The 16681-nt window shown below is 47.3% G+C and overlaps 2 protein-coding genes across 6 annotated transcripts in view; one reads left to right on the top strand and one right to left on the bottom strand.

The window, feature by feature from the left end:
* Positions 1-825: 825 nt before the first annotated feature.
* On the top strand, positions 826-9290 carry Rccd1 (RCC1 domain containing 1). 3 transcript variants are annotated; one of them, XM_029542511.1, is made up of 10 exons: positions 826-914; positions 1081-1159; positions 3393-3462; positions 3558-3858; positions 4014-4410; positions 4499-4620; positions 7079-7174; positions 7379-7546; positions 8544-8573; positions 8874-9290. In XM_029542511.1, the coding sequence occupies exons 4-10, from the start codon at positions 3690-3692 to the stop codon at positions 9023-9025; spliced, it is 1134 nt and encodes a 377-aa protein (XP_029398371.1). In that variant the 5' UTR covers positions 826-914; positions 1081-1159; positions 3393-3462; positions 3558-3689; the 3' UTR covers positions 9026-9290. The 3 variants fall into 3 exon arrangements, with proteins under 3 accessions (XP_029398371.1, XP_029398374.1, XP_021074141.1); XM_029542514.1 differs by having other exon boundaries at positions 1081-1194; positions 7385-7546; XM_021218482.2 differs by having other exon boundaries at positions 1081-1194.
* A 919-nt stretch (positions 9291-10209) lies between these two features.
* Positions 10210-16681, bottom strand: part of Prc1 (protein regulator of cytokinesis 1) — a 21483-nt gene continuing 15011 nt past the window's right edge. Inside the window, exons 9-15 of one of the 3 annotated variants that reach the window (XM_021196864.2) lie at positions 15418-15513; positions 14165-14311; positions 13873-13983; positions 13213-13323; positions 12506-12682; positions 12144-12185; positions 10447-10582 (exon numbers count right to left, since the gene is read on the bottom strand). In XM_021196864.2, coding sequence (XP_021052523.1) covers positions 10511-10582; positions 12144-12185; positions 12506-12682; positions 13213-13323; positions 13873-13983; positions 14165-14311; positions 15418-15513 — 756 coding nt within the window. In that variant the 3' untranslated portion in view covers positions 10447-10510. Of the gene's footprint in view, positions 10583-12143; positions 12186-12505; positions 12683-13212; positions 13324-13872; positions 13984-14164; positions 14312-15417; positions 15514-16681 lie in introns of all 3 variants that reach the window. The other 2 variants (XM_029547852.1, XM_029547855.1) reach the window with 2 other exon arrangements.

Here is a 16681-nt window from a genome sequence, read left to right as displayed (position 1 = left end):
CACCCAGGAGCAACAGCTGGACATCAGCAAAGTGTGCTGCAGAGTGTTAGCTGTAACAGAAGGAAGCCAGTGGGCCCATGGAGAACCTTTGTATTCAAGGCCTTAATATGGGGAGGTCAGGCTGGCTTCAAACTGATAATCCTTTCTCAACCCTTAGAGTAGTGGGAATTACAAATGCCATCGTCCATGCTGGTTTCTTTCTAAGTCCTGGTGAGAGCCTAAAGCTTAGGAAACTGATCAAATTTCAGTGTCATTTTATGGTAGGCTTATATGTTGGGCCTTGGATACACTATATTGTGCGTTTTCTGTGATCTCTACCCAGTCTGTGTTTGGAATTTGGGGTTAGTGTGCGCTTCCCTCAGGGAAAATACATTTTTCTGTAACTCTGCCAGGTTGAAGGAGAAGCGTGGCTCAAATAGATTTCCCCATATGGCTAGGAACACCGGTTTCTTAAGAGGCTGGAGTCCAAGCTTGGGACTCATTGGCTCAGTAAGTGACAGCGCCTGGGCCAATCAGTGAAGGCACTGATACTACCGCTTCCTGTTTGGACCTCAGTCCTGCGCTTGTTCAAAGCGGATGGAGGGTAGGCTTGGTCTTCGCCCGCCGTTCCCCTTGGATCGTCATGAGTATTCATTCATTCAGGGATCCCAACCGCGCCCACTGGTGTTGGCGCCCACAGGAGACTTCGGCCCACTGCCTGGTGGCAGGTAACCCGGCGCATATGTGCACGTCAGGCGCGCCCCAGTGGTGACGTCACCGCTCGTGCCTGCGATTGGCTCTGAAAAGCTAGCGTACCCAATGACCGCTTTGCTTGGCGCGGAGGCTCTTTAAACGTGCTTTGTCCGCCGGCTCTCTGTTCCCGAGCCGCGCTGCCCACTTTCAAGGATTCCCTCTTAAAGGGCTTTCCTGATGGGGTGAGGGTACAGGGCCAAGGGGAAGGGTAAAGGTTCCTTTGGTTGGGGATCCAGGAGCTCTAGTCTCAGATCTGACTTAAGAGGCTCGAGAGAGTCTGTAAAATTCTGAGCCATTCGATTGAAGTGGCGTTGCATTTGGAACCGCGCGACTGTCTCCCTATTTCAGCCCGAGCTCCCTGGGGCCCATAGTCATCGCATTAAGCCAAAGGAAAGGCTCAGCAAAGACGTCTTGAATAAACGACCGAGTAAGTGGAAATTGTCCAAATGCCTCTGAAACCCGGTAAGAGCCAATGGCCATTTTCGTCGTTAAATGCTACTGCATTAACTAAGCCAGGACTGTTTCCACTTAAATGTTGATTTGTATTTATTGCAAACAATTCTGCTAAGTAGATACAAGCAGTGCTGTCCACACTCGCCTTGTAAAACTGAAGTTGTGCAATAGGATTCAGGTGCTCAGGCACACACACCTAGGTGTTTATTCTGCCTGTTGGGACGAGACTTATAAATCCATAGACATGGCTCAGCGCCACACCTGCTGTGTGATTGGGACTCTAGAGTAAAGTGAAGCCAATCTGAATGGAGACTCGGGGTTAAAGTTCTCGAGGCTAAGAAACTGGAGCTGTGGGCCTCAGATCCTAGTGTTCTATCTGATCTCCCACGTACTTACCTCACAGTTCCCTTGTAATTGAAATAAGTTCTGGGTTGCAAAGAAAGAGACCACTGTTAAGGTCTAGACGGAAGGTTAAGACCTGGATAGCCTGCCATCATAAGGAAACTTTCTCGTATGCTTGTGCAGTTCCTAGGGAACTTTCTAATGCTAAGACTGATTATATAGTTATTTTCTGTGCCCTTGGAAACCAATCACGATAGAGGTCAGTAGAATTGCTTTGTATAGTTACCCTTGGACCTGAAACAACCACCCTGCAGCACTTCCTGCACCTCTGTATAAGCTTTTATAGTGTAAGCTGCCCCTAGGATGGACCCCGGGGTAAGAGAGATGACCTGCTCCAATATAAGAAACTATTTGCAATAAGACTTTCATTTTGGCCAGGCAGTGGTGATGCATGCCTTTAATCCCAGCACTTGGGAGGCAGAGGCAGGCAGATTTCTGAGTTCGAGGCCAGCCTGGTCTACAGAGTGAGTTCCAGGACAGCCAGGGCTACACAGAGAAACCCTGTCTCGAAACCCCCTCCCCCCCCCAAAAAAAAAAGACTTCCATTTTGAGTAGGGGCTAAGTAAAATTTTAATTCTCAAGACCTCCCTGGGAACTGACATCCTACTTTGCAGAAAGAAACATGTGTGTGGTTAACTAATCCTGGTAGACAAGGTATGAATATTGAGCAATGCACGTCCTCTGCTACAGTTGAACATGCCAAGCAATGGGAGCAGAATAAGTGTACAACAAAGACATGTTCCTAAAGAACACCACGCCCTAAATTGGGTAGTCTTGTAAGACGTAGTCCATGGACATTAAGGAGGAAAGAGAAAAGGGTCACTGGTCATGGGACTTTGAGAAAACAAAGGGTTTACTGCGTGTGTGTGTGTCTGTCTGTCTGTCTGTCTGTCTGTGTGTGTGTAACATTTTCAAAATAGTCTTACAAGGGACAGGGAGATAAAGATCTAGATCCAGGCCAGGTAGAGAAGTCCTGGCACATGCCTTTGATCTCCGCACTCAGAAGGCAGAGATAGGGAAATCTTTGTGAGTTTGAAGTCAATCTGTTCTACATAGTGAGTTCCAGGACAGCAAGGGCTTGTATAGAGAGACCCTGTCTCAAATGAAAAGGGTGTGGGGAAGCTCAGTAATTAAGGGCACTGCTGTTCTTGTGGAAGACCTGGGTTCAATTCTAGCACCCACATGATGGCTCACACTCCAGTACTAGGGGGTCTGATGCCCTCGTCTGCACTTTAGTAACACCAGACACAAACATGGTGCACAGACATGTGCAGGAAAAACGTCTCTACACATATCATAAAATAAATCTTTTATTATTTTATTTTCTGTGCATGCTTTTTTGCCTACATGTATGTCTGTTTAAGGGCATAGGAAGCCCTGGAATTGGACTTAGAGACAGGTGTAAGCTGCCATATGGGTGCTGGGAATTGAACCTGGGTCCTCTGGAAGAGCAGTCAATGTTCTTAACCACTGAGTCGTCTCTCCAGCCCAAAATAATAAATCTTTTTTTTAACCACTTACTTTTTTAAAACCTTTTTTAAAAAGGTTATTTGTTTTATGTGCTTGAGTACACTGTAACTGTCTTTAGACACCAGAAGAGGGCATTGAACCCCATTACATATGGTTGTGAGCCACCATGTGATTGCTAGGAATTGAACTCAGGACCTCTGGAAGAACAGTCAGTGTTCTTAACCTCTGAGCCATCTCTCCAGCCCCACCCCACCCCGCAAATCTTTTAAAAAAATTTTTTTCTTGCCTTGAATACAAGTTTGACTTAAAAGACACATACTTAATATTTCTTACAGCTGTACGCTGGATTTGAGCCCAAAGTGGAAGAAGTGATCAGCTGCAGACAGTTCAGCAGCCACAAATCTGGTAGGACCTTTGCCAAGGCTCCACTCCGTGGACAGTAGTGGGATGGACTCCGTTGGCCCCGGTGATTGGGATGGTATACTGTCTCTATTTTACAGGTAGTGCAGCTGCAGCCCCTTGGAAGGTCAGATTCACCTGCGTTCCTAAAGTGTCCTGTTTGCAACCTTAATCTTGCATCCCTTAGTCCACATCCCAGCCAAGTGGTCACCCACAGAGGGCTCAACCTGGACATGGCCGAGAAACGGCACGGAGCCTGGTTCGGCTTTGGTTTCTGTGGCTTTGGGCAAGCACTGGGTTCTGGGAACAGCCACCATTCAGTGCACAGTCCGGAACCTCTGCGTGCCAGTGATGATATTTGCCAAGTGAGCGCAAGCTGGAGCTATACTGCCTTGGTGACCCGTGAGTGCCCTCACAACCCCAACTCCAGGCCTATGCCCTGTATACCTGCCCAGCCCTCCTAACATGTCCATCTGGAAATACACAACACCCTTACTTGGGCAGCCTCGAGCTTCCCAGGTCCATGGCATGCGTCCCTCCCCACTCTTCCCACACAGGTGGAGGCCGGGTGGAACTGTCAGGTTCTGTGAGCGGTGCAGCAGACGGCTGCAGGGATGTGTGGGCTTCCGAGGGACTCCTGGTGCTGTTGCGCAACAAGGGCGGCTCCAGCACGGAACTACAGGCTTGGGAACCAGGTTCTGCGCTACAGGGGGAGCCCCTCTGGGTTCGGAACTTGGTTTCTGGGGCAAAGGGCCAAGGGGAAGATGAACCCGGCAGGGAGTCTATGATGGGGACCCTGCCGTTGCTGCCCTGTGCCCGTGCCTATGTGACCCCAGAGCCACCCTTCTGCCAGCCTCTGGCCCCAGAGCTGCGGGTCCACCAGCTGGAGCTGGGTGCTGAGCATGCGCTGCTGCTGTGCGCAGCTGGCCAGGTGTTCTCCTGGGGCGGGGGCAGGTGAGGACCAGCTGGGTGTGACGTGGTAGAGCTCAAGGAGGCGCTCTCTTGGATGGACCTGTAGCTGATTAAAGACTCCTTTGATCAGGCATGGACAGCTGGGCCACGGGACGCTGGAGGCAGAACCGGAGCCAAGACTGTTGGAGGCACTGCAGGGCCTGCGGATGGCTAAGGTGGCTGCAGGTGGCTGGCACTCTGTGTGTGTGAGTGGTGAGTGACCTGGGGCAGCTCCAAACAAGCTGGGGGGCTTGGCCCCTCCTTCCTCTTGCTCTGTGTTTTTGTGGGCGGTCTAGCCCAGGCCTCATTCCACGCTCAGCCCAGCTCAGTCATCCCCGAGTCTTCAGTGTTTCCAGATTTAGCCTGTCTGTCTTTGTTACTGGGCTCTTCACTAACCCCATCCATCTAAAGTACTCCCGAAGGGAAGGACACTTGTGCAAGGGAAATGGTAAGAGACAGCTCAGCCAGGAAGAATGGAGAAGGCTGCCTATGCCCGGGTGGGTGGCAGAGAGGTGTGCCTTGGTCCACAGTGTGGGTCCATCTTGGTGGTTGGGCTCTCTAGGTGCTGCTATCTCCTAGGCTCTTGGAGTAGAAAGAGAAGGTATAAAGTGCTGTTTTTTTAAAAATATGGGTGGAGTATCTGTGCAGGTGTCAAGACAGGTCAGAAGTGGTCACTGTGTCCCCTGGTGCTGGAGTTACAAGCAGCTCTGAACTGCCATGTGGGCACTGGGAATTGAACCCTGGTCCTCTGGAAGAGTAACCAGTGCTGGTAACCACTGAGTTATCTCTACAGCCCCAGAAGCTATTGATCTTTCTTGGGTTTTTTGTTTGTTTGGTTTGGTTTTTTCGAGACAGGGTTTCTCTGTATAGCTCTGGCAGTCCTGGAACTCACTTTGTAGACCAGGCTGGCCTCGAACTCAGAAATTTACCTGCCTCTGCCTCCCGAGTGCTGGGATTGAAGGCGTGCGCCACCACGCCTGGCTTTGATCTTTCTTATTGGGGCTCTCAATAACCCCATGTTCTTGTTTAATGGTTAGCAAGGTCCAACCTGAGCAGAGAGGCAGAGGACAGAGGAAACAACTGCTTAAAGGCAAGTTTCTTAAAGTCCAGGAGCTACAAGGCTTCTTAGTGGTCCTGCAACCTCTGTCCTGGTGCTAATTCTGACTTCAGCATGAGGATTTCATAATAGAAATACTTTTAGGGCCTTGTGATTACATTTGGCAAGTACAACATTGAGCATTTTATGAAGTTTCTATTAGTGAATGTTGTGTTCAGACCGTCTCATTTCAGGCCAGCTTGGCCTCAAACTGACCGACCTTGAACTCTTTATCTTCCTGCCTCTGCCTGCCAGGTTCTTAGTGATTCTTTGACATGTGTGTCCTGATTAGTTTGTTACCAGCTTGACACAAACTAGTGTCATCTGGACAGAGAAACCTCAATTGAGATTAGCCATCAGATTTTGATTGATGACTGCTGTGGGAGGTCCTAGTCCACCAGGGGCTGCGCCACCCCTGAGCAGGTGGTCCTGGGTGCTATAAGCAGCGGGAAGCAAGCCATTACTGTCATTCCTCCATGGCTTCTGCTTCAGTTCCTGCCTTCAGGGTCTGGCCCTGACTTCCCTCCTCCTGAGATGCTTTTGGTAGTAGATTTTATCACAACCATAGACAGTAACTAGGACACTAGGCCTCCAACCCTGTAATGTGGGTCAGCAGTGCTATGAGAAGGAAGGTAAGAGCCAGAGCTTTCTGCAGGACCGGAGGGAGCTGGGATTGAAAGAGCACAGGCTACTCCACGGCTTTGAATGGGACAGTGGAGGTGTTCTAGGGATACTGGGAGCTGGGGAAATAGATGAGTTTTGAAATGAGAGAATCAAAACCGGCTGGCCATAGTGGTGCATGACTTTAATGCCAACCCTTCAGAGGCAGAGGCAGGTGGATCGCTGCATTTACCGCTAGCCTGGTCTACCCAGTAAATCCCAGAACAGCTAGAGCTACAAAGTAAGACGGGGGGGGGTGAATGAAAGTGAAGGCAGGCTAGCATGGAGGTTAAAGGCTCGCTAAACTTGGTGCCCATGCATAGCTACTGGGAAGGCTGAGATGAAAGAACTTCAGCCTGGAGTTAGCCAAAGAAAAGCTGGGCATGGCAGTTCATGCCTGTAGTGTCAGGATTCAGGAAGATTGGGGATTTTGAGGCCTGCCAGAGAGGTTCATAGTAAGGCTGGGAAAAGGGAAGGGGAGAAGGGTTGTGTACGGGCAGGTTTTTTTTTTTTTTTTTTTTTTTTTTTTTTGTGATTTTTCGAGACAGGGTTCCTCTGTATAGCCCTGGTTGTCCTGGAACTCACTTTGTAGACCANTTTTTTTTGTGATTTTTCGAGACAGGGTTCCTCTGTATAGCCCTGGTTGTCCTGGAACTCACTTTGTAGACCAGGCTGGCCTCGAACTCAGAAATTCACCTGCCTCTGCCTCCCGAGTGCTGGGATTAAAGGCGTGCGCCACCACGCCCGGCACGGGCAGGGATCTAAGACAGGGAAGCGGCGGGCAGCTTTGATGGAGGGCGCTTAGACAGGGCAGCCTTTACTCGCCCCTAGGAACTGGTAATGGGGATGCTTAGAGGAGGCTGGGTGGGTGAAAGGGTTCCACAGTGCTTCATAGATTCTCTTGGTCTCTTGCAGAAACGGGGGATATTTATATCTGGGGCTGGAATGAGTCAGGGCAGCTGGCCCTGCCCACAAGGAGCGGGACAGAGAAGAAAACAGAGAGAGAGGAAGGTGAGGTCACCCTCCTCCTTCCCTGCCCGTTGACCGTGTGCTGTACCCTGAGAATCATCCTGGTATTTTGGCCCTGCACAGCCTCTAGGACTAAGTCTTGGGCCCCAGCTCTGGAGCTAGAAAATGGTCTTTTATAGAGTTGGAAGACAGTTTGCGGACATTCACATGCCCCTGACTAGTAAACACACTGTATCCTTTCTAAAGCCACAGAATTGAATGAAGATGGTCTCAAAGAGGAAGCAGCTGTGGCTGATGTTGGAGCTCCTGCCCACTTCATAGCCATCCAGCCCTTCCCTGCTCTCCTGGATCTTCCCCTGGGCTCAGATGCAGTCATGGCCAGCTGCGGATCCCGACACACAGCTGTGGTGACACGTGAGTGGGGCTGGCGCAGGGGGAACAGCACTTAGCTGGGGAATCGTCTGAAACTCCTGGGCTGAAGCAGTTGTCAGGCTTTGGAGCAGCTGGGATTATTTGAGCTGGGAAGGTGGCACTCACCTCTAATGTTAACCCTTGGAATGAGGCAGGAGACTGAGGCTTTGACGTCAGCTTCGGGCTATACAGGGAGATTGTTTCAAACTCGGGGGCAGGAAAAACCTCAATACTGGTTCTCAGCCTGTGGGTCTCGACCCCTTTGGGCGTTTTCATATCAGATACTTTTATTATGATCCATAACAGCAGCAAAATTACAAAGTAGCAACAAAATTTTATGGTTGAGGGTCACCACATGAGGATCTGTACTGAGGTGTCTCAGCATTAGAAAGGGAGAGAACCATTGTAATAAAGAGGGCTGGTGAGATGGCTCAGCGGGTAAGAGCACTGACTGCTCTTTCAAAGGTCCTGCATTCAAATCCCAGCAACCACATGGTGGCTCACAGCAACCTGTAATGAGATCTGACTATATTTATAATAAATAAATCTTTGAGCCTGAGCGAGCAGGTTTGACCAGAGCCAGCAGAGGTCCTAAATTCAATTCCCAACAACCAGATGAAGGCTCACAACCATCTGTACAGCTACAGTATATACTCATACATATAAAATAATAAACAAATCTTTTTTAAAAAAACAAAAACAAAAAAAGGTTGACCTAACAGCTCCGCAGCTTCAGGCCCAATATGTTATTCTAAAAGGCTGTTAATCAGTTGTGGGCAGAAAACCTGTCCCATCGAGGGTATGTCTCCTTGTACTGAGGTCAGTTGGTACTTAGGAAGTTAAGCTTTTTGATCCCTGGCATTACCACCCTTTACCAGCCCACATGTGATCGAGCACATTTCATAATTCCAACTTGCTGTCTGACTTGTGCCAGGCCGAGTGGTATCTTGCTGGGAACAGAACAGTAGATGGCAGCTACTTATTTTCTCTTTGGTTGCAGGAACAGGAGAACTCTATACCTGGGGCTGGGGTAAGTAAGAAAGGTTTCCGGATCAATAATAATCAAGGCCAAGGACCCGAGAAAATGGAACAGGTCATGACCAAGTTACACAAACTAGAGGGGGCAGGAGTCACGAGAGAAATAAGCAGACAAGGGTGAAGGAGCTGGCCTCATCTTGATGTAGTTAGCAACGACTAGAGGAGCCACTGCCACTGTCCTCAGGGGACCCCACAGGCTGTGTATGGCTCTCAAGGCAGTAATGTGGGCCAGTATCTTTCTGAGGGGGAAGGCAGCAAGGCCTGGCAGAGGAATGGGTTCCTTTCGCTCTAGGTAAATATGGACAGCTTGGCCACAAGGACAGCACCAGCTTGGATCGACCCTGCTGTGTGGAATACTTTGCAGAAAGACAACTTGAAGTAAGGGCTGTCACATGTGGACCCTGGAATACCTACGTCTATGCAATGGAGAGAGAGAAAAGCTGAATTATATCTTAGTGGAGCCCCACTTACGTGCCTGGGTGAGAATGAACTCTCACTTCAACATGCTGTCCCAGGTGCATGGGAACATAAATTATAAGTGCTGGGATTAAAGGCGCATGACTTAAGAATAAGACATAAATATTTCTGGAGTAGTGCCAGGCCTTCCACGTGCACCAACAGCTTAGCTATGCCTGGCCCAGAGGCTTTAATAGCTACAAAATGAGAAAATAACTCCCAAATGAGAAAAAAAGAACAAATCCAAACTATTCAGAGACTCTTGAAATTTCTTCTGTATCCTTTGAACTTTGCCTTTTAATCTGTAGATCAAAGCAACCACTGATTTGAAGAAAAATAAAGCAGTGTAGTATTTGAAAGGTAACTATACATATTTTATTTTCATATATTTAAAAACAACATATATATGAGAGTGAAGAGCAGATTGACAAGTTTTCAAGATCAGTTAATGTGTTGGCAGAACTGGCACAGACAGAATAAATAATAGTGCTTTGGGGAAGAGTAGTGATGAATTTGGGTAGGCAAAGAAAGCCTCATTGTGGACGTGATTACACAGATAACTTGTAGATGTGCAAAGTTGCTGACTCCATGACAGAAACGGCCCAACCCACCCAGACAGCCTCTCTATGTAGTTGTCATCTACAGCCAACAGACTAGGCCTAGTGAACACAGGATGGGAGACTGGAGAAAAACTCAACAGGTCAGACAAGCATGTGTCTTCACACACATACCTCAAGAGATTGCACTACAGAAACAACTGCTACTCTTTTTGGCAGCAGGTCAGGTCGGGCCATCTCATACTGGAACCCAAGAAACCATCACTGGGACAGTGCCAGCCAGGTACAGGCCTCTGGGTAAGATCAAAGCTTCCATAGCTACAGCATTAATGTCCACGAACAAAAATATATATATTTTTAGATGTTACCAGAATTACTTCATGTCTTGTACCCCTGTACTCCAAAGCTGGCCACAATCGTTTTTTTCATTTTCTAATATATAGTAATGAAATAAGTAGAATTTGAAAAAAAAAATTTCTGCACACCAGAAGAAGGCATTGGATCCCATTATAGATGGTTGTGAGCCACCATGTGGTTGCTTGGATTTGAACTCAGGACCTCTGGAAGAGCAGTCAGTGCTCTTAACCCCTTGAGCTATCTCTCCAGCCATGAAATGAGTAGAATTATGGGGTAGAGAAAACAAATTAGCTACCAGATGTTAAAACTTGTACTTAACTATCATAACTAGCCTTTAAGGTCCCTCTTGACTCAAAAGCAAGTCTTTGTGGCCTCAGTGCGCCCAGGACAGCTTCCTTCTGTCCTACTTATGTCTAGAGTTAGGTGCAGTTAACAGAACCTGCCCAAAGTAGTTTCAAGCATCTAAACTGATGGAAACGTATAAGTCATTCTTTGTATACGTATACGTCAGTCTAGTCTAGGCACAGGAAGCCACAGCTGCCTAACTGGACAAGGATTCTCAGGACTGGATGTTGGTTGAATTGAGGATCCGAGAAGTGGCATCAGATCTGGAAGCCTTTGAAAGTTCTCGCTGTTGAAGAATAAGCACCATCAGTGAGTAGTTAGCTTACACCCCGCGCTTTTCCCCAACTCCAGGATCATTAGCACAAAGCCTCCAGGGAAGTTCCCGAGTTCCCAGCACTGCTGTGCTAAGGAACCCTAGCACCATTCTGTCAGTCACAAGCCTAGGGCATGTGCACATAGCCCATTCCCAGTCCAATCTTAAACTTCACCAACAGAAACCCCTTATATTTCATATTCACATCATCCTACTTGTCTGGCCACGAGAACAACCAACTTTGGTGCTTTCTCACCCTGGTGGGGATAGAACCCCAAAGCTAGCAGCTTTGGTTTCTTGATCCCTTTTCATAACAAGGGTCAGATCTACCAATCCCTGGGGCTGAGGGCTTTGTAACCTGCTGGTGATTTGATCTCATGCTGGAGTACATGGTGGAAAGCAAGAGAGAGAAAGCGTGACTGGCCACTGAGAAGGACATGTATTAGTAGGCGTCAGCTGAGTGAAGTGACTTCTGTGCTACCCCATAGTTTGTCAACCATAGCTGCTGCTATCAGAAGGAACCCTCTAGGCTTAGCCAGAGGTAGATGGATTGTAGCTACATTTAAGCCTCAAACAGGAAATGGGCTTTGACTGAGCAAACAGAAAAGGGAGAACCAGATCTGCTGTTGAGCAATCGGCCAACTAGAGCCCTACACGCCCATTCCTTCTAGAGCCACACACCCCCATTCCTTCTGACAGAGAAACACCACCACCCGTGTCATGAGAAGACAGGCCAGAACGTGAAGAATCCCAAACTGGCCAGGCTCGTTTATATCCCCGTGTCCTTCCCTTTGTTACCATGAGAGGAGGCAGTCTAAGTTTAACATGGAGTACCCTAAAAGGGGGAGCAGCCCTCACCTCACTGGTAAGACACCGTAGGAAGAGAGAACAGATGGTTAAGGAAGAGGTCAGCAAACTCAGAGCAGGCTAAATTGCAGGGAAAGAGCATAGTGAAAAGGTGTTTTTAGTCTTCATACACATATTAGCAACTCGCTGGCAGATATAAGTAGAGAATAAGCATAGGCCAGACATGGGGCAATTCAGCCCCGAGGGTTAGTAAGATATATACTCCAGGAAATAATCAGCACACAGGCCAAGAGCCTCAGTATATGTAAGCAGCACACAGCTGGGGCTCCCCTCCCTAGTTGATGGGGCTAGACTCCTAGCACATTCTAGCCCTTTGAGACCACAACTGGGCATGTCCATGGGGCCAGGTATTTTTTCTAATTTGTTTTTGTAGTTAATAATAGTTAAGAAAAATAATCTTTGCACAGTCTTAGGTGGGGCTGAGAATCCAAATTCAAGTCTGAACATGTCCATCAGAAACAGAAACCAAATAGTTATTTTTGAACCCCATAACGGGAATTCTTGATTCCTTTGTTTTTGTCTTGTTCTTATTGTTTTGACTTTTAAAAGGTTCTATGCTGATACAGCTGAGATTATGGGTTAGTGAAGTTCTGTGCCCAGATGGGAATGAAGCCAGCAGATGACAGATCAGTTTGGAAAGGGGATATGCAGGGGTTGCCATACAGACCTGAAGCCCAACAGTGGAGCTGTCAGAGAGGGACGGGTCCTTCTAAGAACAAAGAATTAAGACGATTGATTACCAAGAACTCCACCAAGAGAGCACCAGGGCACACTCATTAATTACGTCACCTCCTGCAGCCAAGGAGTGGTACCGCAGAAAAGATCCAGGGCAAATGTCTGGTTTCTGACATCCTCCCTTCCTGCACACCCCCTTAAGCCACCCCACCCTAGCATGATCAAGGCATGAAAGGGATTCTCAGCCCTCGGGTCACTGTCCTGACTGAATATCCTGGGTGCCCTTGTGAAGATACCCGCTCAGCCAACTGTGTGCTCCCCAGAGACTGGTAGATATCAGAAAAGGTGAATTACCGAAAACTCAGAATAGGTGCTGGCAACAGACTTAATGCTGCAGTTGTGCTGGAGGGGCGTCGAGCCAGGGTACCCACCGCTCAGGATGCTGCCATTGAGGTCCAAGTTCTCCTTGTTCGCCCTAAGCTGGGCAGCTCGAGGTGTTTTCTTTCCAGAACACAGAGAAGTGACAACTGACTGCAGAGAAGAGAGCCATGTTATCACTTTAGAATGCACATATGAAACCCCGACACTGCATTTGTATTACTCGTAGTCTATAAGCCTGTATACGCCTGGCTTATGTAATGGTGCAGTTAGGCATGATGGTACACACCTTTAAGCCCAACAGAAGCAAGCTATCTAAGATCCTGGACATAATATAGTCCCAGGACACAGTGAGACCTGTTTCAAAGTGTATATCAGAACATTCACCCTAAAAGAAATTCCTTATTTGTGTATCTTTTCTTGTATTTGTGGCATGATCTCATGTAGCCAGGTGTATACCTATGCTACATACATACCTATATCACCAGAGTTATTTCTCATGTAAAAAGAGGTCCTATGCAAGGGAGAAGCTTAAAAAGTCCTGGTCTAATGATTATCTGGTGGTTCCAGCCTAATTCTCAGATTCTCAAGAATCACCAAGCCATAATCATAGAAACTAGACTGAGGAAGACCTATGAGAGCACCGTCGTAAACAGAAAGGTGCTTGTATGGAACATACTAACCTTGCTGCCAGAAGGGGGTAGTCGAGACATAGGTGAACGGTACACTGATCCACCAAAGACAGGCCGAATGCTACTGTTGGGCGTAGCACTAGACATGGCAGTAGTGTTCATCTACGAAGAGATACATTGATTGAGGTTATCATCATCAGCCTTTCCAACAACCCAGCTGTACGCTGCACAAGGAAGCATGAAGGGTCCAGGAAATGAGCTTCCATAGTAATGTAGCTGTGTATAGTACCATAGAGCTTTAAGGGAACTAAAAAAATGTTTCAAAGCCACCTGATGGAGCTATAAACTTATATAACTTATGGCAGCAGACATGTACCATTTGACCCAAACATTTATTACCCAGAGATATGAAAACATATATCCATATGAAGCCTTCCACAAAGTATGGCAGCTTCATCAGTAACTAGAAATCGTTACAGCGCTCTCTTGCTCATATATATGTTGCTTTTAGTAGCCGCTGGGAATTTAATGCAAGGCCTTGAGAACAGGCAGCGTTGGTTATTCTTTGACTCACTATAAGCTGCTACTCAGCATTCAAGTGTTTTCCCATTTACTCTCAGACTCAGCATAGCAGGACAGAGGCAAGACCAAGTAGAGAACCCTGCGCCTTCCTACTCCCCGTCAACAGCAACAGCATGAAGATAGGCTTACCTTGCGTACTTTGCCAGACTTGTTGGGAGTCTGTCCTGGTCTTTTGCTAGGTGTCCGGGGAGCACTGCCATATAGCATCTCTGCCTCTGTCTGTCTCTTGTTCTTTAGTTGCTGTATGAAACAATGACAGCCCCATTAAGACAGCAGGACCAGAGACAGAGATAACAATCTCTGCAGCCTGAGGTAGAAGGGCTGCTGCAATCCGCCGATTCTTCAGTGACCCTGATCTCTGGCAGAGCTGCAGCACCACTCTAATCGCTACCCTCTTTTCTTAGTTTGTGTGCACACTTACCCTCTCCTGTTTGGCTCGCTCTTTCTCCAACCGATGTAACTCCCACTGTTCTGTAACATACTCCATGAATTTCTGCCCATTCACCACAAATGCTGTTGAGTGCTCCTGTTCCCACTGTTCAATCCGTGCTTTCAACTCCTCTTCCAGCTGGTCCCCAAACAATGACACGTTATTTACTTCAAACAACATTGGCGTCAATCTCCCTTGAAATAATTATCCTTAAGAAAGACTCCAACCCAGAGTGTCATCAGCCTTCTGATAGCTGGATCCACAGGCTTACAGGTTGAAGCAAATGGAAATCAAATACTAGGAAGTTCATTTAGGCACATACTGAAGAGGGGGAAAAGGCAAAACCCAGTCTAAAAAAGGTAGGTCTTGTTCATTAAAGTTGGAAACAGCACTGGGTGACTTATAAACTGAATTCTGGAACCACACTATCAGGATTTCAATAGAGTCAACCTCTCTTAACAACCTGGTAAGTTGAACTTAATATCTCAGTCCCCTCATACATACATGGAAATATTAACTTATAGGGACATTGGACAATGATGTGATTAAATGATCTGTCATGGACTAGTATCTGGCAGAAATCAGTAAAAGCCATTTAGTACTAGTACAAAGTAGAGCCCAACAGCAAAGTGCACAGTACTTTCATAAAAGCGTGCCTTTCGGGCTAGGCACAGCAGTTATCCTAACTCACTGTGAAGTCTCAACAGGACCTACACTTCGCTGCTATTATCTAGAGACAGCCTTTTCAAATAAGGTCATTAGGGTAGGCCCTAACAGGACCGGCAGTAATTAGGACAGAGACCCAGAGAAGACCACATGAAGACACAGGGACAGAGGATGGCCATCTCTAAGTCAAACGGACTCATTAAGAGACCTAACCCGGGCTGGAGAGATGGCTCGACTGCTCTGCCACAGGTCCTGAGTTCAATTCCCAGCAACCACATGGTGGCTTACGACCATCTGTAATGGGATCTGATGCACTCTTAGTGTGTGTCTGAAGACAGCTGCAGTGTTCTCATATAAATAAAAAATAAATCAATCCTGAGAGAGAGACAGAGACTTAACCCTATCAAAGACACCTTGAGTTTGTTAAAACATAAATTTCTGTGGTCTTAAGCCAAATAATCCCTCGTACTTAGTTGTGGCAGCCTTAGCAAACTCAGTTGCTACACTATAAGGCCCAATATCTACTGTCCTCCCTGTGTTTAGAAAGCACAGAATAGGTGTCTTACAACCAGAATTACCTTAGGGAGTGTTTTCTGGAGCTTCGCTCGTTCCTTTTCTTCTTTTAAAAGATTTCCCCCTCGGTTTGTAAACCGACTTGGATCTGAAGCTTTTCTCTGTGAAAAATAAACTTATTAGAGCAGAGCCTGGCAGGATGGGAAGATGACTCAGGAAAGTACCTGCTGCATGAGGCTGGAGTGCAGATCAGAGCTGCACAGGGCAGGCCTGCCTGTAACCCCAAGCTCAGGTTGGGGCTGTAGGGCAATAGAACCCTAAGGCTCGATGGCCGGCCAGCCAGCCCTACTCATGCATGAGCTCCAAATTAATCGAGAGATTTCAAGAGATAAGGTGGGAGCCAGCACTTGGAGGCAGAGGCAGGCAGTTTTCTGTGAGTTTGAGGCCAGCCTGGTCTACACAGTGAGTTCCAGGACAGCCAGAAACCTAGTTTCAAAAGAAAAAAAGTGGAGAGTAATTGGAGAGAGCTGATACTAACCTCTGTCTTGCACATGTACACATGTGCACCCACATACACTACATGAAACATCAAAACCAAAAACCCACTATAGACACCAATCACTTCTGCCAAGACTCCTCCTCACCAAATAACTTTAATGTGCTTTTACAAGTTTGTATTTTGAGTAGACAGGAATACACAACAGTAATTTTCTATGCTACGGGCATTCCCTGCCATATATAAGGTTCAGGAAAACTAGCATTTCCTTAAAAACAATAAAACCATCCACATTAGCACACGTTAATTCTCACATGAGTGTCTCTCACTTTCATGCACGCCATGATGTACTTGATCACACCCACCCTCCTGTCACCCCTTCCCGCTGATGTCCCTCCGCTTGCCAGCTCTTGCCTTTCTACTTGTGTCTTTGTGGAGGAGGTGACCCAGTGAGCTTCTAACTAGGGTTGCTTACAGGATCATGGGTGAAGGGGATTTGTTCCTTTTTAGAGATGGGGTTTCTTTGTGCAGCCCTGGCTGTCCTAAAGACCAGGTTGGTTTCTTCCTCTGCCTCCCAAGTGCTGGGATCAAAGGTGTGCACCACCACTGCACCAGTGTAGTGTCTTTACTTGCCTATTAATGTCTGTCCACTTATACCTAGCACATGTGCAGGCCTGGGTTAAATCCCAGCACAGCCAGAAAATACAAAACGTTGGGCTAGGGATGTAGCTGAATGACAGGACATGCAGAAGACCCCGATTGCAATTCTCAGAACCACAAAAAAAAAAAAAAAAGTTTGTCATTCTTTTTAACTTTTCTTTCTTTCTTTTTTT

The sequence above is a fragment of the Mus pahari genome, chromosome 1 (genome assembly GCF_900095145.1).
Source record: "Mus pahari chromosome 1, PAHARI_EIJ_v1.1, whole genome shotgun sequence".
Lineage (NCBI taxonomy): Eukaryota > Metazoa > Chordata > Mammalia > Rodentia > Muridae > Mus > Mus pahari.
This window is presented reverse-complemented; position numbering and strand designations above follow the sequence as displayed.